Source organism: Taeniopygia guttata, chromosome 23 (genome assembly GCF_048771995.1).
Source record: "Taeniopygia guttata chromosome 23, bTaeGut7.mat, whole genome shotgun sequence".
NCBI lineage: Eukaryota > Metazoa > Chordata > Aves > Passeriformes > Estrildidae > Taeniopygia > Taeniopygia guttata.
In genome coordinates, this window is record NC_133048.1 from 6,701,108 (window position 1) to 6,728,758 (window position 27,651).

Consider the following 27,651-nt stretch of genomic DNA (forward strand, 5'->3'; position numbering starts at 1 on the left):
ACCATTTCTCTCCCATTTTTCCAAAAAGCTAAGGAACAATATTCATTTTCAATACTTAAATTCAAGCACTAAGTTACTCAGGGTGAGGCTACTGTTTAGAAAACCCACCTGAAGAAGGTGTGATGTTCAACACATACTTTCCAGAGCTTCTTTGCTGCCCGGTAACTTGGTAGCTTGAACCCAATTGTACTTTCATACTGTTCTTGCTGTGGAAAGCGTAAGTTATTTAGGTATAGCAGGAAATATATGTGGTAGGAGCCCAGTCCCCAGCCCACTACTCTGGTCTACTGTGGCACAAACTGCTGAACTTGCCCCACAATGTGCAGCAGGACCTCAGGTCAGAAGAAAGAGAGGGCCTGGCCACTAGCCCAGGCATCCCTCAAGATGCACAGGGATTTGCAGAGCAACAGGCCGTAGATTTATCCCCCCTGTCATACTGCCCAGCTGTGGGCTGAGGTCAAACACTGACCTCCCTGCAAGGCTGGGTCATGGGAGTGAAAACAGGAGAAGGAGGAAGAAGAGGAAAGAGGTGGATCCCCTTTGCAGCCTCTCTCCCTGATGTAACCAGGCTGCTCCAGGGATTTCCCCATTCATGAGAGGCAGCACCAATGCACGCATTCCCTGCTTCTTGCACTTAGGTGAAAAGCTAATTCTAATTTTTAATTATTTTCTTTGAATGCAAGCAAGACAAAGAGCCACTGTCTTGCCCCGTTTCCAAAAAATGAGTTAGTTCTGCCCCAATTTCATCTGTCAACCTCCCAGGCCTTTCCCTGGATGCTGGGAATACCCAGTGATGCCAGGAGGTGGTGCTGGATGACACGTTGTTACATGGTCAGCAGCTGGCTTGGAGCCTCAGCTGGGATCAGACACCCCCATGTCCAACGTTTCTGCAGAGAAGAGCCTGACCCCACCCCGCTCCATTCCAGGGACACACACAGTGACCATCCCAAGGAAACAGAGGATGACAGGAGCCCACAGGAGCCAGTCGTACCTCCCCCGGCCGAATCTTTATGAAGAAGCTGCTGCGTTTGTAGGAAATCTTCAGGACTTTGGGCCATGGGAAGCGATTGATTCTCAGTTTATCTTTGTAAACAAGAAGTCCACTGGAACAGACTCCCAGAGTGATATCCACTCCTTCCAAGTCCTGGGAATGCAGATGAGGATTTAAGCAGTGTCAGCTTTATGAGCTTCATGTCAACAGCTGCCTTCTAAATTATCCCTCTGGTCTTCCCATAAATTCATCTCCTCACCACCCAGATTCCAGCTCCCAGCTCCAAAGCCACTCTTCTTTCACACTTTTCCTGACAACCTCCTCCCTCCTCCTGATCTCTCCTGTTCTGATGGTTGCCCAAAGGGCTCATCAAGAGCCCATCCTGCATTTCCTGGAGCACAGAGGCTCATGTGGCAGGGAATATATATTTATTCTAAATTACTCAGAACAAAGACCTATCTATACGAGGAGCTTCGGAAAGTTTCCTGTGACATATAAATAATAAGCAACCACAATCACTTCTCTTGCAGGAATGCCGGAGGCATTCCAGTTATATGTCTGTATTTCCATACTTCACTTTCCAAAGGAGCTTCCCAAAACAGGTAAACTTGCTCCTGCAAGGGAAGGATAATCAAATTACAAAATCCACAGGTAGGTGCACACATGCTGGGCTCTCACCTTGGCTTGGTGAAGGTCGACTCCATACATAGATAGTTTTTTTGCATTCTCCAGAAATTCCAGGTCTGCTTGGGCTGGAGTCATGGATCTGCAGAAAAAGAAAGGGATTGGTATTCTTAAAACTGTTGCTTTTAAGAGGAGACAGATCAGACTTAATGAAATTCATTAGATTTTCTTTTGCTTTCAACATGAACAAATCTGTGACCAGATAATGAATTATGAAATCACTCTTACTGCCCCATTTTGTGCTTTGAGACATCCCAGTAACACGGCTGCACTTTATTCCTGTGAAGCTGTAAAGGCACTAGAGAAGGAAGTGAGGAAAAGCAGTGAGGGGACAAAACTTGATTCAGCAGAAGAAACCCAACTGAGCAAGAGGTGATAGGTCCTATTCCCCGCAGACTGGCTGCCTCGAGACCTCCCCAAACCCAGCTATTGCTCTCCAACCAAACACACAGACAGCTGAAACCACTCAGCAGAGATTCCAACCAGGGGACCAGATGAAGGAGGGCTTTCTGGGAACAGATGGTGCCCTGTCTGCAGGAGGGGCACAATTTAACAAAGACATCCTGATAACAGAGGCCATTATCAACGTTATTGAAGTGTCCCTGTTAGTACATTTCTGGTATATGAGGTACATTAACAGCTCTGCTGGGAGAGGATTCAGCTGCAAACATTTCATTTTCTACCCTCCTTTGATGTCTTCCTTAATGAGCGCTCACATACATCTTGTGAGTGATGTAAATAGAGGTTTGAGCGGTTGGAGACAGGGCAAAGTCCACTATAAGGATAATCTTGTAAGAAAGCCCCAGGAGCAGTCACTATCTTTATATGTGCCTTGTGCTTTGCATATACAGTAGCAAGAGCCAGAGCACGGTTTAGCAGAGATTTCCCTGGAAATGTCCAAAGAACATATGGATGTTAAACCTGGAGACATAGTTTAGTGCTGGGCTTGGCAGTGCTGGGTAATGGCTGGACTCAATGGTCTTCAAGGTCTTTTATAATCTAAACAATTCCATGATTCTATGATTCCCACTGAAAACCCTCTGAAGTTTAATGTTCACAAAATATAGACTAGAAATTAAATGGGGACGTGTTGTTTTCTCCTGCACATGCAGACAGATTAAATATAACTACATCTTATACATTAAAGTCTCTTTCTGATGAGGGCATGAATAATTCAGCACTGTGATCCACTACTTCTAGCACAGCAAACGGCCTTTGACTCCAAGTCATGAAGCTTGTCAGAGGTCCAGTACTTATTTTCCCTCATTTCCTCTCCTCTCAGTGTAAATGGAGGGGGATCAATTTAAAATATTGATTTGAAGGCTTGAGTGAGGTCACAGTCACAGCCCACAGCCACTCTTCCCAATGTGCTCCACTTTTTTGCTCCCATCTGCCTGTCAGAAAGTTTTGTCTTTGCTCCATCTTTTCCTTTCTAGGAAGATATGTCCAAAACAGAATGAGGACAAGGTTTATCCTTGAATCTGATACCAGGGAGAGTCGCAGGAGTTGTTCAACCCTACCTGAACCAGACACACCTGCCCAGGTCATGGCTGCACTAGGAAACACTTAACTGCAGGTTTCTAATTCCTGGATCACCTGGAATCCTTCCACAATGTTACTCACTAAATGTGGTAGAAGAATGCCCCAAACAGGCTGTAGACTATAGTGTGTAAACAGAGAAACTAGATCAAACTGTAATCCAAAATTACATAAATCCCAAAGAAATATATTTTAAAAAGGCAAAGGGTGAGGTTAAAACAAGTAAATTTTACATTTGCACATGAACTAAACCCCACTTTTTCATGACTATTCTGTGGAGAAAAAAAACCACTTGTTACTAAATAATTGCAAGACTTCCCATTTGCTTTATAAAAACATAATTTCTTCTTCATGCAGGAAAAAATAGTTCCTGCTTCTAGAAAGATTTTGTTCAAAGTATTCGATTTTTTGTTAAAAGTTAATGTTCACAGAGTCATCATAAAATCACAGAATGGTCTGGATTTGTTATGAACAAAACAGCCTTGCTGGGACACTTCGGCTTGGGCTAAGTACTGACATTGAAATGTTAATTAGCTAATTGCTCCTGGGAATCACCTACAACCCCACCCACACTAGGACCGGGATGCAAAATAATTCAGTGGAATCACGGGAGGGGGTTTTGGGGATAAAAAAAACACCCCTAAATGGAAAAGATGGGCACAGTGGAGGGGGCTGGATGGGTGTGCTCGTTGGGGAAAAGGGAACCCCATCCCTAGTCTGTGTTTGACCTGTCACCGTAACCTACAGAGGATCAGACTGGACTGGGCTGTGGGAAGCAGGAGCAAAGTACACACACTTCCTGGTGTTACCAGGAGGGAAGGAGAGGGAGAGCTGCTGCTGGACTTCGGCAGCAGGCTCTGCACATCCCCTCACCCTGCGGCTACCAGTGTGCCAGGAGGGAAGGAGAGAGGACTGTCTGCTGATTCGGACTTCAGATACGGACTGCACACCTCTTCACCTTCACCTCCGGCTACCAGTGTGCCATGGAGACTCCAGGGACAGACTCTGCAGCCTTCTCACCCTTTGGTTAAGAGCTGAACACTAATAAAGGCATGTACCCCATTCATTTCAGATTGGGAGAGCCCTCAAAGATCATCTCATTCCACCCCTTGCCATAAGCAATGACATCTTCCACTATCCCAGGTTGCTCCACACTCCATCCAACATAGCCTTGAACACTTCCATCAATAGGACATCCACAGCTTTTCTGTATCTCACAGAGGTGGGGAAAACACCAGAAAATCCCATTACTTCCCCAATTTCATGCTGCTGTGCACAAACAAGTCCTCCAGCCACCGCACCTTACCTATATGTTTTATGAAGCTCCACAACCTTTTCTTCAAGCTCTTTTGTCTGGTTTGGGGCCAGTTTGAATTCACTGATGTAATCTGGGCCATGGAGATCAGGATCATAGTCTCCCAACTCTGACTGGACCGTGTAGGAACCCAGCAGAGCCAAGGTGGCAAAGGAGCAGGGAAGCCGCCCTGTAAGGATGTCCTGTCTAAGCTGCAGACACAGGTAATATCTGAGGGCAGAAATGAAAATACGATTCACAGAGAACAGAGAGGAAGTTATTAACTTGAGGATCAGTCTCTTTCTTTATGCCACTGATGAACATATGACAATGCTTGTTTCCAATTTTTACTCATTTCCAAGGTAAACAGCGTGGAGGACTGGGGGATTCAAGGTAACCTCCACTCTGCAAAGGGAGTAAAGAACACTATTACCAGAAAATCTTGGGTTTAGGTAAGAATTTACTTTTCTATATGAACATGCATATGGCAGAGTTATAAATGACATTGCTTTACACATGGACTCTAGTGGAGTGTGGGAGAATCCTCACATCCACTAAAAGCAAACCAAACCCTCTCCAAATGGTGAAGGCATCTGATCTCCTTCCTGAAGGGAAATATGAAACATTTCTATTCCATATCCAAGAGAACATGGCAGTAGGATCCCCAGGTAACTCACCTGGTGATGTCCTCTGTTAGCTGGGCAGGATCTGGCGGATAAAACTTGACATTGAAGGTAAAATCCCAGGGGCCTCCTGCAATGATAAGAGAGAACTTGAGAGAAATAAACACACTGGGACAGCTTTGTGATGGTCAGTTGATATAAAAAAGAGCTAAGAATAGCCAATCTGATCTCAGAATTTAGCAGATGCAACACTGATTTGCTACTGCTTGCTCTCACAGCTGGCTGCAGCTTAACACCTGTGTAAGTATAAGATGTGATTTCATTTACAGCAGGTAAGAAAAGCAGAAGGAAAAAAAGCAAGTCAGGGAAAATCACCTGGATTAACCACAACTTGTGGCAAAAATTAAATTAATTGCTAAGAAGCTCAATGACTGACATGTTTTTCCATTGACTGAAAAGGGATTCATCAAGATAGGTCAGGCATAGGCTATAAATTAATGAATTGGTTGGTTGATCAATGGAATGGATTGGTTTACTGCTTAACCCAAATTTCAAAGTTCAGGGAAGGCTGTGCTAAGTCTTTCCTCAGCCGAATGCACTGGGATCAGCTGCTCGGACACAGCTTAAACTTAGCCCAACACAAGCATCAAGCTCTGGATGAAGACAGAAAGCACAAGGATAAGAAGAGCTTTTCATGTCCAGACCTAATTGCTTAAATACACCTTGTTGCAAACCTTGTATAGCACCATTACAGGCATGAACTAAGTCAGAATTCACATAAACACACATAGAATTGGCACAGTATGTGGTATGGACAGCCCAGATGACACAGCTGAAGAGGTAGCTCTCTCTTTTCCTTGAAAAGAATCCCATTTCCCAGTAGAAGTTAGTCCGGAGTGATTTCCATAGTTACATCTCCCCCTGCTGTGCCCTTTAACACTAGTTCAAAATAAGATTTATTTCAGAAAGAGAAGATCTACCCCAGCATTTAACTCACTCAGAGGTTTATTCCAATCTCACACAGGCAACAGGGGGAATAGAGCATTCCTGGATTTACTTCTTATGCAATGCCATAACTGGGATTAAACACAAGGTACGTTGTTTCCATCACACACAGTTCAAAACAAGTGATTCCAAGGTGACAATGAAGGGAGCAGAGGTTACCTAAAACCACCACACACTGGTGTCCACACATTTGTACGTATATGCAAAATACCTTCACTTCAAGTAAAATCAAGTAATTTAACCCATCCCCATAGGACCAGAATTCACAGCAGGCTGCTGTTCATTACACGCACTGGATGAATTTTATGGATGGAGCAGCTCCTGCCCTTCACATGCACCCTGCTACTGATTCCAAGAGAAGATGGCAAGACCAGGAGCTTTCCCTACTCCACAGCCTTGCACTGCCCCCCAAATCTGCATTTGATGACACACTTTGTCCTCGGCCTCCCACCAAAAGGATCCAAAAACCAGTAATTTCCTTCCCAAAACTTCTAAAGCAGTCAGACTTGTTCCCAAGAGAAAACAAAAGCCTCTAAAACATATTTAATTTTGACACTGCCCTCATCTTGAACTAATTCAGTGCTAGCAGACCTTAAAACACAACTTGAAAGAACATCTGACATTTGAGTTGATACTTCTCAAGCCATTTATCATTCCAGCGCCCCTATTTGGAGCCCAAAACAGCCTCACAGTCCATAAACCTTGTTCCAGCATAAAATCCTGCCTGGGGTCTCACAATCTCCTTTGGGATTTCAGTGGCTCCCACTGACACCCATTTTCCCATCCTCCAGCAAGAAGTACATCCCCATTTCAGCACTGCACTGACAGTGTGGCTTTCCTTCAGGCAAACAAAAGTCAAGCTGTTTTGCAAGGAAATGACATTTTTTTCTAAATCTACATTAAGAAGATCTTAAGAAGAACAGAAAGAATGCACAGACTGCTTGAACTTGTGCTGATCCCTGCCAGCCACCCTCACTTGACCTCTCTCCATCCCTGGGCCCCTGGATGGCTCACCGGAGCCACATGGGGAGAAACAACACCCCCCTACAAACGATAAATTACATCTACTTACCATGAACCTGCTTTTTTACTTCTTTGGCAGGATCCAGCCATGTCTGTAACAGGATAAAAACATTCACAGTTTACCAGACATTCCAGAAACACCACAGAAAGCTGAAAATTGCTAAAAATACAGGAAGAAAAAGAAAGGAAAATATTTGACACAAAGGCAACCATGGAAACCGACGAGATGGTGCATTCTTCACTACTTTCACTCCAGGCTGTGGTCTCCGTGGGTGTATTTCCAACCATTCACCTACCAGGGACTCATAAGGGAGGCAGGAGTAACAAGAGGGAAAAAACACCAAAAAAGCAGATTATTTAGGGCTGCAAGAACAGAGTAACAGGTATGGCCACAGCCACAACCAGCTATCAGGGGCACTTGTACAACACCTTTTTTATTCTCCAGAACCCTTAAAAATAGGTAAATAGGACAGATACATTAATTTTAAGAAACCTTGTCTCCTTACTTACCCTATTCAGATCAAAGATCACCATGACTTTCTATTATTAGCTATAGTTTTCAATGACCTAATTGCTGAAATACAAATAAAAACATCCAATTCCTGAGTAAGGCTGGAATTTTTTAGAGGCGTGTGACATAAACTTCATGTCTTTTAACTATGACTCAAGTTTCTAGTATTATCTCTGCTACAAATTTAGAAATAGATCTTTTTTTCCTCCTCCTCTGTAATTTGGGGTTTTGCAGGATGGTGGTGCAATTTAAACCTCAAAACACAATTCCCGTTTTTTCCATGGTCTAAGCCTTTCCATTTTCAGGAGTCAGGGCCTGTCCTGCTGCAGGCGCTGGCACTGGGCTAGCAACCCTCCTGCAGAGGTTACATTTAAACACCTCTTCATTTTCACCAGGTCTGAATAGGATTTGGACATCCAGGTCTCCTGAGGTGAAGGAATTAACTCATTGAATCCCCCAAGCTAATCCCTCCTGACCAGAAGGACAAGTAACTTCATGGCAGGGAAACAGTAATACTTACATTTAATCTCCTCTTTTTATATGCCTACTCTAACATATAAAAGTGGGGATACAAAATCCATTTGAAAGGAAGATTTGCTGCCTTTTTAGGGCCACAGCTTGGAGCACAGCATCTCCATGGCTAAGCTGGTGCCACAGCTGCTCATTACTGGGGTGAGCCCAGGGTGCAGTCATGGATCCCATCCCGCCTGATCCAGCCAACAATGATGGGAACAGCAATTAACAGCACTTTTATCCCACTGGGTCATGAATCAGTGGCAAACAAGCCTCCTTTTCAGGGCAATGAGCTCCTTGTTGCTCCATGGTGCCCAGCTGATCCAGCCACTGTCACAACCTCCTAATCCACTGTCCCCCTCTGCTATGCCCATGTGGGTAATTACTGATCCTCAGAAAGTTTATTCCCTGAATATCAAGGTGGAAAATGTCACATACAACCCTTCCGTATCCAGGAATATATATGTGTATCTCCGCCTGCTCTACACAACTGCAGGTGAGGTGCAATAGCCCATCCTTGGATCCTATTAACACCATTTTACCTGTGAATCAGTAACTCTGGGGAAGGTCTTGTTGGAAGTTACAGCAGGAGAGCTTCAGATTTCAAAGTTCAATGAAACATAACCAGAAATATTAAAAAAAAAAAAAAAAAAAAAAAAAAAGGTGTTTTCACCCATCAGAGCAAACCAAACCAGCTTTCTCCACACTGGAGCTGAACAACCTCATCTGCCCCAGCTTCCAGCTCTGGGACACAGATCTGAGAAAACAATCAGTTTTCACTCCCTACAGTTAAAAAGCTGCACAACCTCTCAGCCCTTGTTGGTTAGGGGGAGAAGGTACATGCTTTCAGAAGAATCAATGCCAAAAGCCTAGACATGAGAAGAGCAAGTCTGAGGGTCTGGGAGACCACAGAATCATTTAGGAAAAGCCCTCTAATCAAATCAAATCATTAGTCCAGTACTGCCAAGTTTTAGCACTATGCAGTGTCTGCAAGTGCCACATCTATAAGCTTTTTGATCCAGGGACATTCCACCACTTCCCAGGGTGGCCTGTGCCAAAGGCTTGACAACCCCTTCCGGGAAGGAAATTTTCCTAATATGCAAATGCAGCAGTGAGCTGCCCACAGCACATGCAGAAGCTGAGCTGCTCCAGCTACACTCTTTTTGCTCTCAATTTGATCTAAAAGTACACCTACCCCTCCCTCTGCAAAACAAACTCTGATTTAAAAAAATCCTCTGATATAAAAAATATCCAGGTTATATACATGGAAACACATTTCACATCCAAGAAAACTGGAAGACATCAGAGACTGTAAAACAAAGTAGGAGTTCTGCCTGTGTCAAATAGTGTTATTTTTGGTTGTTATTTTGCCTCTGTATAAAATAATATAAAGTATTTAATGACACACATCTCTCAGTCAGTAACCTGGCCACAGAGGATTGTTGAAGGTGAAGCAGAGGAAGAGTCAGAATATGGACCAACATAACTGGTCTAAAGCACACAGAATCGGGCTGTTAATTTCAATTACCTCACTTTTGGCTTTATGAAATAGACTTGAGTAATTGTTGAGTTAGACAGTAACCAAGGTCTCAAAAGATAAGACACTGCTTGAGTCAAATCAAAGACAGACCTTAAATTGAAACCATGAGTAGAAGCTTTGGTATAGTCACATCTGTTCTTCTGCAGGGCAAAGGCTCAACTCCAAATGCTCTGGACAGCTCCAACCAAACCTTCCTAATGCTGACACCAGTGCCAGGGTAGCCTGACTCCTTCAGCTCTATAACTTAATGACATTATTTTGCAGTGAACAAATAAAATTACTTTTCTCCAGGTAAAGACCCAAGTTCACTAGGATTCATTCTATGATTCACATAGTTTTTTGACAAAAATCCACACTCCTGTAGTAATTTATTCACCATTTCTTCCTGTGTCATGACCTGCAATCCATATTAAGGGAGGACACCAAAATAAGTTTGCAGAGAAGCTTCTGCCCCACTTCCTGCCCTGGCGAGATGATGCAGAAAGAGCTGAATCCCCTTGGGACCAGCAGCTGCTTACCCTGGAGGTTGGTGTGTCCCATGTGGCCAAACCAAAGTAGTCTTCTTCCAGCAGATTGAGGTGGTCACAGACTTTTTTAAGTAGATCCTGTCCCTTGGCGTGTTTCTGCAAACGGACAAAGAAATCCTGTAGGACAGGGCTGGGTTTTGCCTGTCTTTGTTCACAGGAGACGGGAAGAAGGGAATAGGATCAAACCGCACAGTGCACTATCAGTAAGGCAACCAGACATAAAAATTCCATGGAGGCAACAAGAACCACAGTGGGTCTCTCTCTTCCCACCAGCTCCATGTCTGAAAATCCCCCAAAGCTGAACTTTCCAACACAGCTTAATAGACATTAAGGATCTGTACAGGTTTTCCCTTCCAAGGTACATCTACAATTCTGGTATCTCCCAGATTCAGGTGTGGATCAAGAGATGAAATTGCTGCTACAACCTATTCATTTCAGGGACAACCTGACTTTCAGAAAAAAACAAAGCCCATGATTTCCATGGCCTTTATATCACCCTGCTCTGCTGATGACAACCAGCTTCTCCCATCTGCCTTACGTGCCCAAAGCTGCTCAGCACACAGCTTCCTACCTCCAGAAACGCACTTTAAGCATTCCTATTTCCTCTTTTTCTCTTCCCCAAATCCTGCAGAAGTGAACTGGCCAAGGAACAGACACCCTTTTAGTCCAAAAGCATGAAGGAAAACATCCCTGAGGCGTAAAACTATGGCAACCAGAAGCAGCTCATTCCATTGGCGGCTTTGCTAGAAGAAAGTGCAGTTCCAGTGACGCAAAATGAGCTTCACTAAAGCCTGCAGCTCTCCCGTCAGGCATCTCTGCATGGTAACTGCTCCAAGACCCCTGCCTTGTTTTATTCCTTGGCTTTATTTCAGCCTTTCAGCTGTCAGGTCCTTTGTGCACACATTGTGACTCTATAAGTAACATAATGTATGTGTTAGCCTGAGTATCCTCAAGGAATTGGCACTAATATAGGAACGAAAAAGCTTCCAGGGCTGTCAGTCGGAAAGGATGCCTGAAAACACTAATTCTCCTTGAATTTGTGCTGCTCTTTGCCTACACCTTTGCAATTCCTTCACAATTAAATCTTAATAAACTCTCAAACCACCAGAGCAGAATTACACTGGCACTGTGTAAAAGCCAAGGGTGCTTCTCAAGTTAAGAGTTTCACTGACACGGTGGCTGCCCCCCCCTAATCCTCTGCAGTGTCCATCACAACACTCTGGACCTACAGAGAGACATTTGTCATGTCCTGCTCAAGTCAGGCTCTTGCCAACTCTCCATGGCTCTCCCTCCAACAGTGTCCATGATGGTATCCAAAGGCATCACTGCAGCAAACTAAGGCACAAAGCCACAGCAAGCTGTCACTGGGATTTGGGGAAGAGGTTCCTCGGGGCTGCACACAGTCTCCCTGGCCAAGGGGAAGATGATGGGGGCAGTGATGCTCTGAGCTGATCCCAGGCGGTACCAGCAGCGCCACCATTACACAAACACTCAGCACTGACCTACTTGCCCAGGATCACCCAAGGTGATTGTTCCCACAAGGAGCCCTGTGCCCACATATCCTCTCCTGGCCCATTTACCAGCAGGACTGAGGGAAAACAAGCTGGTGGAAGTATGTTCCAATAGTAAGTACCAGATTATTATTATTCCAGACAAGTATTTTGATATTAAAATAGGGATTTCTGTTTGCTTTTTATTGCCCTGACAGCATCACAGCCCTGTGAGAGAATACACAAAATAAAGGAGGAAAAAAGCTCTCAAATTAGGAGGGTTACAGTGCTCTAAGTCAACATAATTTTAAATTGTTTACTGGAAATATATTCAACTGCAGGCTAAACACAGTGTGTTTTTCTTTACATCCAAGCACAAGGAGCTAAGTGAACCAGCAGCCTGAGAGGTAGAGGTACCCTGGGGGACTAGAAAAGCACAAATCAATTTTATACAACACATTTTATTCAAAGTCAAGAAGGCAAAAGTTATTTAGACAATTGCAACCTACCCCAAAAACTCTGGGATACAAATGAGAAATCATGAAGAACTAGTAATATAAAGTTTGGGTTTGTTTTTTTTTTTTTTTTTAAACTTCCCCCACCTTTATAAAGTAAGGCACCCTGGAATTGTAGAACAATAAAATAAAGATTACTAGTACCCAGGGGTTTTTACAACACAGTAAATAAGTTGTTATAGCTTACAGCAGGCTTACTCTGCAGTAAAACCTGTCTTGTAATTCCCTGGCAGCACATTAGGCCCCTATTAAATCGTGTTTGTGGTGATTTTTCAAGAGAAGCAGAAGGGAGAGGGAAGAGAGAAGCAGAACCAAACTCCCAAAGTACTTACATCCATAGAACACTCAAAAATGGTGTCATCCAGCAAGACAACTTTGCAGTACATGCTTCTGTGTCTTTTCACTACTTTTTGGGCAGCTTTCAAATCCTTGTCCGCTCTCGTCTCCAGAGACTCTGGCTTCAGTTCTGGCTTGGCACCCTCTTCCTTTGCTTCCCCTTCTTCCCTGTCCTCGAAGTCTCTTCTCTCCGGCTCCTGGTCGTCCCTCCTCTCCTCTTGAGCAGGCTGAAACCCCCAATTTAGAGGTGTCAAACACACAAAAAAGCATCACATGGAACAAGCACTGCAGGGCTTGGAGCTCACTCAGAATTCATTATCCCAATTTAACCTGTAACCCAGGATCTGGAGCAGCAACTGGGGTGACCAAGGGAATGGTATTAATTTTTAAAACTCTTCCAAGTATTTTCAAGTTTTCATTTTGTAAATGATGTAATAAAAAATAAGTAAGGGTTGATTAGAGAAATCAGGGCAGATTACATCATGCATTCATGGTGTTAGTGACAGCATCTTCTGGACTCAGGAGGTTTTTTCCCTCCCAGGCAGAAACCCCAGTGCTCCCACTGCCACTCTGGCATAGCTGTTGTTCCAGTGCACTGGCCTTTGGCATGGCAAGGGAGAATTGTTTTAAACTGACAGAGGCCAGATGGGATATTGGGAAGAGATTCTTCCCATGAGGGTGGGGAGGCTCTGGCACAGGTGCCCAGAGCAGCTGTGGCTGCCCCTGGATCCCTGGCAGTGTCCAAGACCAGGCTGCATGGGGCTTGGAGCACCCTGGGATAGTGGAAGGTATCCCTGCCCATGGCAGGGGGTGGGATGACATGAGCTTTAAGGTCCCTTCCAACCCAACCATTGTGGGATTTTATGGTAGCAGTGGCACTAAAAGGAGAGTCAGGGCTGAGGCTTCATGGCCATTGGAGCTGACCGAGCAGTCCTCTGTCACCAAAAAGGGAAGGCAGCCTCCACACCACCATCCTCTTTGCCTATGGAAGGCACTTGCAAGCCAGTTTAATCCACTCAAATAGCAGAAAGATATGCAGTTTGGGGACAGGAGGAGGAAGGAAGCTGTTTATTTTCTTTTTCCTCTGCCACTTCAGCAGGTTAAACGAGTTCACGGCAGGCTGTGATGATGCTGGAAGGGGCTGGATGCAGCAGGAGCAAAGACCTGCAGCAGAGGAAGAGCAAAACCTTGTCTGTTCAGCCCATCACATCTCATGAAATCACACCCAGGCACAAGTGCACAGAGGTATTTAAATAATGTCTAAAAGCTGCTGACTTCTGTTCCAGCAGAACTGGGACAATTGGGAGCAGGGAATCAGTCAAAGCTCCTAATGCCCATCGGTCAGCATTTATCAAAGTGCAGCACCTCACAAATGCTTTCATTGCAGAAAATATCTGCCGAGTGTCACAGTTCAGAAAGGCACTGACAGTGATCTAAAATGAGAACTAAAAAAGACACAAATGTGTCATCTAAAATGAATGACCCATGAAGAAAGGCTGGGGTGCAAATTCACATGGGCTCAGGACCAGCAAATGAGAGATAAATAGAGAGTCCATGTTGCTCCAAGATGCATGCAGCCTGGCCTTTAACACTTCCAAGAACAAATTCCTCTTGAAAATACAATTTCTCGGCTGAAATTGCCTGAAGATCTCCACCTCTTCCCCATCCTGCTAATTCCAACCCTCAGAGGTATAAAACATGAGCAGAGATCACCCCATGGTCTTCACAGACTCAGAAATTTGGGAAAAGAAAGGAAAAGCTGTTACCTACTACCCTCTCTACAACTTTGTCATATTAAGGAGGTGGATTTACAATTATTGCCTACTGGCAATGCTTGAATTTGTAAAGTATTGCTCCAAAACAGCATTTGTGGGTATCTGGAGCCACTGTGAACTTAAGGCAGTGGGTAAGAAATCCAGATTACACCCTGTCTGGCTTCAGCAATACACACAGGTTGGTTGGGATGTAAGAAATTCCCAACTGAGGAGAAGGAATACCCACCTTTTTCCACTTCAGGTTCAAGTAATAGTAGAGCTGTAACTACCCAAGAAGGAAGAGAGGGCACCAGCACCTCCGTATCAATAACCATCCACAGCTCAGTCAATGTGCCCTGAGGTGTCTCTGCCTCAATTTCTACTTTAGATTTTTAAACTTTAAATTTTGCATGAAAACTGACCCTGGCCGGAAAGAGCAGACATCAGACACATCCCAGGAACTGGGTTCAGTGTATGTGCCATGCAGAAATCTCTGTCTACATGATGCATAAGCAGAAAATATTTATATTTGGCAGGCTCAGCACTAGCCCAGACGCAGCAGATGACCAAGTCCTAAAATGCCGTACTTGTGCTCCTTGAAGTTGAAGAAACCCATTCCCAAATCCAAATACTCTTGCAATGTCCACCTTGGGCCACTGATTTGCCTTGATCCTGCTCACACCAAGGACATCCTGACGATCAGCCCTGGTTTTGGACTCAATGAACGTGAACCCTCTGTGTTCTGAAGTGACATCCCAAGCCTCCGCAGAGCAATGATTTAGCACGGGGCATTTTAAATTACATGTGTGTGACCCTAACTCCCAGAACAGGTACTCTGCAGGTCTGATGCAGGGATGCAAGAGTGGGAAGTACACAATGAAACACAGGGAGCTAACAAGAGCCTTTTTGGCATCTCATAACCTTTTCTGGTCAAGTTCACCAGCCTGGGATATGAAGTTGTTATAGTTCTGGCTACAAAGACACATTTTAACGCAGCAGGGAGCACGCCCCACAGAATGGCATGTTTTACCTGTGTTTCTGCACTGCTCAAGGAATGGAGATCCAGCGATGGGTCAGTTTTAAGCTCGGGCTCAGGAGCTGCAATAGGGGCTTTCACCAGGATATCTTCATCAGGGCCGACTCCTAATCCTGCATCTTTCTGGTCACCTCCCGCCTCTTTAGGAGCATCAGTGTCTTTGTCCTCTTCAGATACCTGAGACTTGGGCCTCCTGAGGAAGGAGGAAAAGAGGCGGGAGAAACCGCGGCCCTCAGAGGTGCGACGCTCTTTCTTGCCCTGCTCCTCGTGTGTGGGGGTGTCTCCGTTGGAGGACTTCTGCCTCTGGGGCTGCCTCTCTGGTGTTGGCTGAGCCCCTTCCTCCAGGGAAGCCTTTTGCTTCTTTGTTTCAGCAGCTCCTTCCTCCTCCTTGGCTTGCTGCTGTTCCGAGTTGTCAGCGTTGGCTGCTGGGCTCTTTTCTGTTGTCATGATGATGCTGTATGAGAGGAGTAAAAGGGCTCAATCAAGAGGTTTCCAATAGCCACGTCTGACTGAGCTATTCAAACCAACCATGAGCACAGACGCACCACGTTCACCAGGCACACCACCCTGTCACAGAACCAGAGTGGAAGGGACCCACAGCGATCAGGTCCAGCTCTGAAGCAAATGGCCTGTAAGGGGATGAAACCCTGGCTGACTCCAGCCTACTAAATCAACAAAATCAAAGTCATTCCTTTTCCTAAAGTTTTCTTTGAAGAGAGTCTTTAAGGTCCCTTCCAACCTAAACCATTCTAGGATTCTATGATCTAAAACACACCAAGCCACACTGTTGGGAACAGGACCCATCAGTGTTAAGAAATTACATTGTTCTGTACCAGGCAAATCCAGTGAAGCCCAGCAGACTTTGGGAGTCATAGGATATTTGCACTGAACACTGGAAAAATGTCAAATGAAAAGGTTTCTAAACAACATCCATAATGGAGAGCAGATTTCCTCAGAGCTTGTGCTATTAAGCTGATGCAATGTTTATTTCAACTGTAGCCTGAGCTGTTGACACAAAAAGATGGAAATCACATGAGAAGAATATCTATTTAAGGTATAAAGAGGACCCAAAATAATCATGCTTTAGAGGAAATAGAAATAATCTTTGCGCACCATATCACATACATCTGCAGCAATAAATTGCCACTGCTTACACTGAGCAAATAGCATATAATCCAATATGCCTCAACCCCCCAGCCTGAGCCTCAGTGTATAAACATTTGCTCAAAATATACACTTAAAATTAAGAAACATTTCAAGATGTCATCGTCCTACATATTATTGCATTCATCAACTTTAATTTAACTCATTCTGACTACTAAAAGAACCAGAGTGCTTAAAGCAGAAAAGCTCCCCCAGTACTTCAAAGGACTTTCCCCTTGCATTTAATGCAAACATTTCGTATTATGTCTAACGCCATGGTAAAATCAGCACAGCATCACAGATCTTCCCTGAATTTGTTTCTCCAGCAACACAAATTTCCTGAGGTTACAGGGTTTGATTTGGGGTTTTTGTTGGGCTTTTTCACTTGGACTCAGCCCCAACAGCCAGTCTTGAGGACAAGCTGCAGGGCTTATTTTAGCATGGTCTCCTGCAGAAGCAGAAGACTGAATTATTCTCCACTCACCATCTCCCCTCTGTGAGCTGCTCTGGGTATTTCCAAACCCAGTGGAGTGGCAGAGGCCACTGAAACACCAGCTTCCAACTTGCACTGAAGAAACAGGCACCCAAGCAGAGAACCTGCATCATGAGCACCCAGTGGACCAAGGATGCTACAAGGCAGAGAGGGTGCCCAAACCCTGATATGCCCAGATGTGTTTGCAATCAGTTTGCAGATGGCAGCATATGTGTGACTTGTCCTTGCAGCTCTTACTTCTGCTCCCCTTCCTCCTGCAATCCTTTGCCATAGATGCTGCAGGCCCTGTTAGCAACCCATGGCTCCTACTGCAGAGAAAATCCCAGCCACCACACAGCCAATTTCTGCTCTCGTCAGCTCTCCAAGAACTCCTGGAGATGCTACAAGGCAGTGAAGAGGCCAAGGACTCTGTTCAGCCAAACACCCATCACCCCAAACCCACTATGCCAGTACACAGGGCAAAGTTCCCAGTGCCCCAGCACACACAGAATGAAAGGGATGTTCTGCAAGCCTGTCCCACCACAATCACACACCAGCAGCCAGCTCCCTCAGGCACCAGCTGTTGGAGCAGCCTGCTTTGTAGTTGCTTCCCACTGTGTTTGTTTTGAATTAAATACATTTGCAGGAATCATTATCGAAACGCGTAACACTGGACGAGTTGCTCTTCAAACCAAAAAGGCAGAACCAAAGCTTTAGAGATGACGCTGGTGGGGAGGGCACAGCTGAGGAGCAGCTCTTATTGGCTGCAGGAAGCCCCAGGGACAGTCCACAAAGGAACATTTCCTCTGGATGTACTTTTCTGTCTTTAAACACCAACAGTTTGGAACAAGATTTTTTGGCTTGTTTACATTTCAAAGCCACAGTCATGGACCTTTCCCGGCGCAGGAAGGTGGGTCTGGCTGGCGATGACCAAACATCTCCTTGTCTTTCCTCCCTCCCCCGAGAACTATGCTGCAGCTCAGCCAGATCCCCTCGGCAGTGCTGGGGATGCAAAGAAGGAGACCTTCTTTTCTCAATTAACATTTAATAATAGCCAGCACTAATAACTCACTGGGTACAGCAAACATCTTGCTGTGAGACCCAAGTGCACTGCTCCAATGCATGGACTCCTGGCTGGCTCCCTCCCTTGGAAGTTTTATGCTCAGAAATTATTTTCCCTACATTCATTATCAAAAGCAAAGAGATTTGTAAGTAACATAACTGAGAGGCTGTCCATGGCAAGGGAGTGGAATGAGATGGTCTTTAAACCTTCCAACCCAAGTCAGTCTGTGATTATACACAGAAGAAAAGGGCCTTTCCTGCAAGGAGATGGGTGCCAAGTGGTGTTTTGTTTCCAACTCAGCCCACAGCAGAGCAGACACAAAGAGCAAGGCTCCCACTCCACTGCTCTTCAACCCATCCCTTGGAGAAAGCACTGCCCACAGCCAAACCGCAAGCAGTTTTTATTTAAATTAAATTTTCCTCCCTTGCTATCCCATAACATGATTCTGCTGAGCCTGCAGGTGCCTCCAGAGCTCCCTGGATGCTGGAGGAAGATGCTCCGCTATGGTATGAGAACTCAAGCAGTGCTGTTAACCTTCTGCTCTGAACTGCCACATTGTAAATACTTAATTTGGAGGGGCTTTTTTTGGTGGAGGCTGAAGGTTTGATGTCAGACAGCCTGTAAAAGGCAGACTCTTTACAAGTCTGGAGTGGAAAAGGTGCTAAACACTATAGAAATAAGCAGACTACAACAAAACTCAGATACAATCCCAGAGAGAGATTTCAGAGTAACAATCTCATCAGAAAGGAGTACAGTATGTATTTATATCTAAGGATTTTTAATCTGAAGAACATCCTCCAGATAAGGCAGCTTTGGCAACTGGAAGCAACCTGAAGAGAAAGGCTTAAATACTTCCACAGCAGAAAACAGGCCGAGCACATCTGCACTATGGGGTGACCTCTCACCAGCAACATACCGCCTGATCTGAACTGGAGCAGCCCCCGGGGGTAAACCTGGACCTCCCCAGGAATGCTGGTGCTTTGGTGATGAAGAGGGAGCTCCACAGATCTTCTCTCAAAAGGCATCAGCAACTCTGAACACCAAATGTCAAAGCAAAACAGTGCAGGGGAACCTCCTGAACCTGCTGTACCTGCAAGGACTCTACAGTCCCCCCCAGTACTCGAGCCCCCCAACTTCAGTGCTTATCCTTCTTTCTGGCCAAGGGCACAGCTGTAGGGAACACACAATATCTCAGTGGGCTTGGTGTAATTCCTACATACTCATTCCTCTTTCCTGCATCAAAATCCTTGAAATAGACTTAAAAGGTGCACAAGTGCACATTGCTCACCCTGCTCCCAACATAGATGGTTCAATGCTAAAATCATGGAATGCTTTGGGTTGAAGAGACCTTAAACTCATTTCATTCCAACCCCTTGGCATTGGCAGGGACACCTTCCACTAGAGCAAGTTGCTCCAAGCCCCATCCACCCTGCACTAATTATCTGGTGAGCAGATGATGGCCAAACTCAGTTTCATCCCCACACTGCTCCATGGGTTCTGCTCTTGCAGACATCAGAAGACAACCCCAATCTAAGCCAAACCATCCTCATTTTCCATGCTGCACAGACACACAGAGACTTATCTAAAAGATTTTAGAGTAGCTCAACACACTACAACACCTCCCTGTTGAGACAGCCTTCAATCCTCAAGAGAACGCTAAATCCCTCCCTTACGGCACTTGTGCTCTGGAAGGTTCTCATTAAGTGGTGGCACCTGAGCTTCCAGGAAATGACAGTGCTGCTCATTTGGGCTGTTCCATGATGAGCTACAGAGGCTCAATGAAACAGGTAAGTTTAGATGTATATGTCACCCTCTCCTACCTCTCAGCCTACTTCAGTCTCTCTTATTTAGTCACCCAGTAAGTTTAGTGATAATAAACTGAACCTATGCTGAAGGAAGGAAGGGTTAATTAGAAACAGGAAGAAATTCCTGCCTGTGAGGGCAGTGAGGCCCTGGCACAGGTTGCCCAGAGAAGCTGTGGCTGCCTCTGGATCCCTGGCAGTGTCCAAAGCCAGGCTGGATGGGGCTTGGAGCACCCTGGGATAGTGGAAGATGTCCCTGCCCATGGCAGGGGGTGGGATGACATGAGCTTTAAGGTTCCTGCCAACTCAAACCAGCCTGTGATTCTGTGAAAAATCTAACTTATGCCTGTTTCCAAGCCTGGAAAAATGATTTACTGTTTATGTCATAACTTAATTAATTCCCAGTGGCTTAGTCTTTCAGAGAAAGAAGAAAAAGGACTGTCCATGGGGAAGGTTCAGCTCTTGGAAACACAAACTGTCTTGCAGAGATGCCTAACACCAAATAATGGGTGGAACAAACTGTCTTGACCTTCCTATGCAAAAATGTGTGGCTTTACTGAACACTGCTGCTCCAGCAAGAGCTGGAGATAATGATAAGACAGAAATTTCTGCTAAAAATACACAAAAATCAAATAGTTTCAGCAACAGTGTGGTGTTTTTTTTTGTTTTTTTTTTTTTTTTTTTAATGCATTCCTTCCCATTTCATAATGTGTGTGAAAAGCACATAATTCACCAGGGAAACAGAACGCTGCTTGAAATAGAGCACACAGCCCGAAAATGCAGTTTTGTCAAGACCTGGTGCATGTGCAACAAACTGGTGGGCAGGAGAGGAGGAAACTGCAGCTGCCACCAGCACAACTCACTCCACGTGTGTGTTATGTGTCCTACATGTGATTTTTACTATAGTAAAGAAAACACTGGATAGAGCTTGAAGAAACCTCATCTACTGGAAGGTGTCTCTGGCCATGGCATAGGGGTGGAATGTGATGGACCTAAGGTCTCTACCAACCCAAACCAGTCTGGAATTCTATGACCAGAGAGCTGTTTGCTTGGGGGTTTCAAACAAGGTAAGAAATTCAAATGCAATAAAATACCCCTCTCAACAGAAATTCAAACAGTTTTAAAATACTCTAAATACTCAGAACCTTTCAAAATTTATTTAATACATTTCACAGAGGAATAACTAGTGCTGACATTTTATATCCCCTCTTTCTATTAACATGCCTCATATTTCTGTGCTGGTACTTTGGATCATGAACATAAAGGATGCCATCACTCAGCCTGACCTGGAGGGGTAACAGGAGACTTCAGGAGCCTCACTGAATGGGGGAAAAATAAACCACCCAACACAACACAGATGGCACATTACAGCTGCCCAGATTTAATTCTCACCAGACCGGCCCTGGTAATCTACTGCATGTCAGCAGCACCGTGCCCCTCTCCCATCTCCTGCTATAGTACAGCTTTCCTGTTTAAATGAGGGCAAAAATAGTAGCTCACCATCTGCTGAAAGCAAATAATTCATGTCAAATTGAAGACTGGGCTTTTAAAATGACCTGACTAAATGGAGCAGTAAGTGCATTATAAACAACCAAAGGGAGCTGCGAGCTCCTCCTCCGTATCCTCAAAAATCCTCCTGGATGGTACAGAATTCCTTACATGGAAATTCATGGGCTTTGCTCATTGGTGAAGTGCTGAAATTTAAATGAAAACATGTACTTGTCACTGGGGCCTTGTCTGCAGCAATAGGGTTTTGAAGGCTGCCTGTGTGGGACCTGTCTCGAAAACTCACTTGAACTTGGAGTAGTTGGATCCAGAACAGGGACCAAAGAAGGCACATGCACCAGACTGCCAGCAAAATCAAGCTGCTGATAGACTATCCCTCCTCCCATGGTGATGTAGTAGTTGGCTAAGAAGACTAAGAAAAGCATCCATTTAATCTAAGTGCTGTTTTCTATTCAGTAGCAAGCAGTAACTCTTGGGGCTCCCTTCCCCTCTGCAGCAGAGGCCAGAGCAGAAACAACATGGTTTCATCTCAATCACACAGTGCCTGATGGGGCTGCGTCTTCAGAAACAAGTCTCCAAACCCTCCTGGAGGACACAGCAGCTCAGCCTGGCAGGCAGCAGTCACTCCAAAACCATCCTTTGCCGAAAGAGCTGGTATCTGCCCAACCTGGCACAGGGAGGGAGGGATCCATCCAAGCCCACCCTATGAGCAGCTCAGCCCCTGCGTGGTGCAGATAACGTCCTGGGGCTGCTCCCTTCACAAGCCTCCCATGGAAACGGGGAACACGGGCACTCAGCAGGCGCCAGAAATCTGTGCAAAGAAAAGCAGCGGGAACAGTGCTTACAAAAGCACCATGAGCAAGCCATTCCATCACAGGGAGGCAATGGCAAGGACAGTCTCCATCCCAGCAGGTCACTCCATCACAGCCACTCCTGACTCCACACCAAAGGAATACCCGTGGTGGCGATGACAGCACAGCAGAGATGACAACGCCAGCGCTTCATGTGGCTCTCCCTGCAGCAGCATTCCATCTTATTAAAGCAACAGTTCAAGAGAAATAAGCAATAGCTCTATATCAGCTGAACAGGAGGATTTTTTCCATGAATTATTCATAACATGTTTTTTTCTCTGACTGAACACAGATGTGTTTACTTACACTGTGCCTCATTTACACTCAAGGTTTAACATAAAGAGGCTCATATTCTTTCCTTACAGTTTACCAAGAAAATGAGTAAAGCACTTTTTGCTTTTGTTGCTCTCCCTCTGGTTGCTTCCAAACCCAAGCTATAATTAGAAGCCCCAAGGGCCCTGCATGCTCCTTTGATAAAGAGCTGCCTGCTGGATAAATACAACCCCTACACACACACAGAGGCACCTGCCAGGATGAACCACTGCTGCACCAAGAGCCAGAAGGATATTTGATGCTAAAACCTCTTAACAGGCTCCATCACTGACTGTCCCAGTTCACACACATGGGCTGTTCCTCCCCTGCATGCCAGGGACATTGCACTTAAGCGCTTTATTTGTTACTTCACTACTGTAATGCAATTTGCATTCACCCAAGTGCCTCAAATATATCTGCCGCTCCCTGGTACAACACCCCAAATTCATTAAAAATAACCATGATCACATAGTTATTCGGATTCTATTAGCACACGTGAAATGTACAGTATTTGAACTGAGCACAGAGAAGGAGAAGAAATCCATTCCCGACACAAACTTCAAGCTGTCAACTGTCAATATCGCACAACCTTCAACAACTTGGAAACTCAAAAGATCAGATAGCTTGGTTTTAGAGCCCACTTAAAACTAATTGAGGTCCCCCATCAAAAGCAGCAGCAAAAGCCCACTCCAAGCTGGCTGCAGCTCCCCAAGGCACATAGCAATGAGGAATACAAACTGGGATGCTGCTGACCTTGCCTCAAGACTGAGAACAGGAAAGCCTCTTCTCTGGGCAGTACGCACAGGAGGGAGGTGAGGAGACACCTCCTCCAGAAAGCTGCCTTCTTTTTTTTTTTTTTCTCCTTTTTTAAAAAATATTGTAGGTGATGGTTAAATTCTGCACCACTCCGAGCAAAAAAACCCATGGGGATGATCCTACTGCACATCTGCAGGCTACTCTATGCTGAAGAAGAGCAGGCAAACATCTAAATCCTGGGTGTAATTATGTTCCCAACAGACCTGGTCCACAGGCAACAGGCAGAAAACCACTCAGCTGCTCCCCCAAGCACTCAGAGCCAGGAATCAGGAGCTGTTTGCAAAGCCTCAAGGTACTGACTCCGTTTGATTGGGATAAACTCCAATGCCACCAGGGACCCAGAAGGATGTTGCCCCAATGAATGCAGTACCAGAAGAGCACTGCACATCCCAGGAAAATGCTCAGACACTTCACACCACCTCCATAAGGACAGTTTTCCTCCCAGCTTTCCTGTTTCCCTGGGGTAGTTCCACAAGCCAGGTAGCAAAGGAGAAGATGGTTCCTGGAAAATCACAGCAGGTTTTTTAACACCTCCCACACAGAGGATGTTCTCCAGAATCCCTCCAGGGATCCTGCACCACAGGGCAGGTGACGCCCACCCTGAGTTAAAAAAACAATGGGATATCAGTGCTTGGATTAATGAGATAGCCTCGTTGGCAATCCTCATCCCATAACAAAGTCATTCTCCTCTTAGCAAGGCTCGGGAGAAGCTCTCAGTGAGCACAGCTTCCTAATATTTCCATTGCACAATGTTCTTTGTCCTCCATTGGCACAATTTGGCCTGTTTCACGCATGCAGAAAGCACCTCACGATGCCAAGAGGTTCTGCCCTGTGTCCTCACACACATCCCGCTTCTGCTTCAACACAAGATCCCACAGCACCATCCAGAACAGCCAAAGAGTTGGGGATAGGTACCAAGATGGTAGGAAACATGAGGACACCAAACTAACATGGGGTGACGCAACTGTCAGCTTCCCAAGGCTGCAACCCAGCATGGCTGGCAGGGATGAAAATCCTCCCATCCCCACCAGGAACAGGAACCAAGCAGAAAGGAACTGTGAAGCAGCAATTAAATACTATCATGTACGGTCAGCAGTCAGTTACGGCATGTAGCCAAGCAGCTAAGTCCTGCCACCTCCCAGAGCTACTCCTTTTGTGAGCACAGGGACTGTAGTAGAACCCCTCTCACCCCCTCAAAGTTCAGCTTCCAGCCATTTCCACCAGTCTGTTTTTTCCATCCAGCAGTGGAATCAGGCAGATTTAATTTTTAATTCCCTTAATTAAGCAGTCTTCATTCCTTAATTACATTCATTGACACATCTGATGCAACACATTTACAAACAACCATTTTCACTGAAGGTGGCTTTGAATCAAAATTGCTGTTGAATTCCCACATTGGCTGTGCAGTGTCACCAACGGGGAGAAGACTTACAACATGTGGTTCTGGATGCTTTAACAAGCCACACAGCTTGGAAATGCCTTTTTTCATTAAACAATCACCTCTTTCTCTGTCAGAGCAGATAAACCACTAGCAGTCTGAGGCTTCAGAATGGGAGCGCAGGTCTCAGAAGTTTACAGCAAAAAAGTGACCACTTCAAGCAATCCTCTCCAGTACTGACCCACCGGATGGAGGAACAGCATTTCAGTGCCTAGCCTGATGATTTTGGTCCATTACCATTCAGTAGCTCAGTTAAAGGCAGACAGTGGGGATACTCCATTTCAACTGCTCAGCTGTCAGAATCCCTTTGATCCTCTGGGACAGCAAACACTCAGTGAGCACTTTATCACCCCCACTTCTGCAAACTGCAGAATGAAAATAACGATTCCGACACCTTCTGCCTGCCCACAGAGCCATGGGAGCATTATCCCACATGGAGCCTGTGCTCACTCCTGCTTTGAATTACTGCCCCAGATCCCATCCTGATGTACTAATGGCTCACCAGGGCACAGCAGCTGAGCTCCAGCCAGCAGCCTAGCCTATAAGCAGTAGGAAACAGTGAACAGGATATTAAACACCACCATGGGGGGAAGGGAGAGCACTGATTTAAAGAATGGGATGAATGATAAGATGGTATTGTGAGGGTTTTTTCACCACTAGAGACTCAAGGAAGGATCCATGCCGGTTCTGGCAGCACACTGCTCAGCTCCAGCATCAGCCCAGGGTCGCTGCAATTATCTGCATGGAGGAAAGGTACACAAACATCGCTTTCTTCAGACTACAGAAAGGAAAAGGAAGTTGTGCTCGCCCTCAATACAGCAGGGAGGGGTCAGAAATACACTTTGCACCCACATTCAGGAGCTGTTTGCTCATATTTTTGGGCACCGCCCTCCTTTCTGCACTGGATGGGTTGGTGTGGGAGGCTGTCGCAGGTTGTGATTTCACTAAACAAACACCAGCACGGCCACATTCCACCGGCTCTCAAGAGGTATTTTCTACCTCTTCAACGCCCACGTTCGCCTCCCAGCACACCATAGCAGGGTTAGTGTTGAGTATAACACTGGTGCTCCTGGATGGCCCTTCTGTTTCTGAACAAAACACCACAGCACCTTCCCCTCCAGCCACACTTAATCCTGCTGATCCAAACACTGCTCCATCCAGGAGGCTCCATAGACAACATGCACTAAAATGATCTCTCCTACCCTTCTGGCTGGCTGCACAGACCAGCCAGACCTGCTCTTTCTTCCATCACCCCTGCTCTTTCTACCACCACCCCCTGACTTCCTCCAACCTTCCCCCACTTCCAGGGGCTGTCCAGGATCCCCTTCCCCACCAACTCACACTCTTCTCCCCAGTCCTCTCCCTTTTATCTTGCATTACACACCACACTGAGAGAAGCTGAATGCCCTTAAGGGCATCAAATGGAGCATGGTTATGAAGTCAGGTGGGTATGTGCACTGGGGAAATTGGGGCACCACTTGAAAGTTGTAAACCAGCTTTCTCCACTCCCACCAGCGCCAATGCACCAGTGCCAACGCAACTGCCATGGCACAGCCAGGACACTGCTGGCCATCAACCAGCTGAGAGGACAACAAAAAACAGCTTCCAGCTGTTTTAACACTGCAGTATTTTAAAATAAATGAAGATCCAATGAAGACAAAATATATTCTTTAGTAGGGATAAAGCATATGCAGAAAACAGTAGCTGGTTTAAATTTCTCCCTAATAAAATAAATTGTACATCGGGCTAGTGGTTGTTTTTTGGATAAGCTACTGGCCTTATATACACAATTCAGCATCCCATTTATACTTATTTTATGAGTTAGGTCTCAAAACAATCCTCATTCAAAGTGTGTGCTTGTGTGTATACACACAAACCCCCAACAATATAATGGTGGTAGGAACAATCACATGGGGTTTTTTGAGAAGCTTTGCTTATTTTACTCTTTTTTTTATATTTAAATCCTTGTTGTGCAATTGCTTCACGCACAGCTGAAGCTGCACTGAGCCCAAGAGTACTTCATCCAGCTGAAAGCTCCACAGGGAGCTCATGGGGACTCAGCGCAGCTCAGGTATTTATCAAGTCTCAAAAGCAACAGCAAATTAAGAATAAACCATATTATTCTCAGTATTTCTGATCCAACATCAATTGGTCTGGCCCAGTACTGAGGAATAAAAGGAGAGCCTCAGCTAAAATGATGCTGCTAAAGTGCTGCGAATCCCACAGTCACAATTCCAGACAAGTGAGCCACTCTTTTCACTGTGCTGCTGACAGCAGGAGCCGCACAACAATATTGCTGAAATCCACATTCATGCAGCACAAGGGAATAGAATGCCACACAGATCCTCTTTTCTGCAGGCTCTGGTGATACCATTGTTTGGGTTAAAACTGCCATGAGAAGACCCTTCAAATGAGGCCAGGGTAAAAGACTGGAGAGAGCAAAAAGCATCAGTGAGCTCACCCAGGTGCCCTAGACAAACCCCCTCTTTGATCCTCTAATAAATATATTCTAAAACTACCTCCTTTGCACTTCCTTCAGGTTTTCTCTCTATATACATACAATCTGAAGGTAAATAGTCACCTGTTCCTCTCCAAGATGAAAACAATGAATATACAAATGAGGTCCGAGCAGGTTGAGCTAGCTGGAAGGCACCTCCTCACCAGTGTAAGCTGTGAGCAGGGCAATACAGAAAATAAAAGTAGAGAAATGGGAGCTCTTGTAGTGGCAAGAAGTGTAGTTTAAGAGTAAACAGCAAAAACAGGACAGAAACAAATGCAATGAGGTGGTCTCTGGTGAGGACATTGGTGCACAGCCTGAGCTCACTCCAGCTCAGGCTCTCTCCAGCTAAACAAGCTGCAAAAACTCT

The 27,651-nt window shown here is 45.4% G+C and overlaps 1 protein-coding gene across 42 annotated transcripts in view; it reads right to left on the bottom strand.

Annotated features, from left to right (window-relative positions):
* Positions 1–27,651, bottom strand: part of EPB41 (erythrocyte membrane protein band 4.1) — a 94,837-nt gene that overhangs the window by 35,840 nt on the left and 31,346 nt on the right. For 39 of the 42 annotated variants that reach the window (XM_072918005.1, XM_072918012.1, XM_072917996.1 and 36 more), the window contains 9 exons: positions 15,376–15,835; positions 12,588–12,818; positions 10,242–10,346; positions 7,209–7,251; positions 5,186–5,261; positions 4,521–4,739; positions 1,670–1,757; positions 992–1,144; positions 109–206 (listed from right to left, as the gene is read on the bottom strand). In XM_072918005.1, the coding sequence (XP_072774106.1) occupies positions 109–206; positions 992–1,144; positions 1,670–1,757; positions 4,521–4,739; positions 5,186–5,261; positions 7,209–7,251; positions 10,242–10,346; positions 12,588–12,818; positions 15,376–15,828 (1,466 nt within the window). In that variant the 5' untranslated portion in view covers positions 15,829–15,835. Of the gene's footprint in view, positions 1–108; positions 207–991; positions 1,145–1,669; positions 1,758–4,520; positions 4,740–5,185; positions 5,262–7,208; positions 7,252–10,241; positions 10,347–12,587; positions 12,819–15,375; positions 15,836–27,651 lie in introns of those variants that run through there. The other 3 variants (XM_072918020.1, XM_072918021.1, XM_072918032.1) reach the window with 1 other exon arrangement.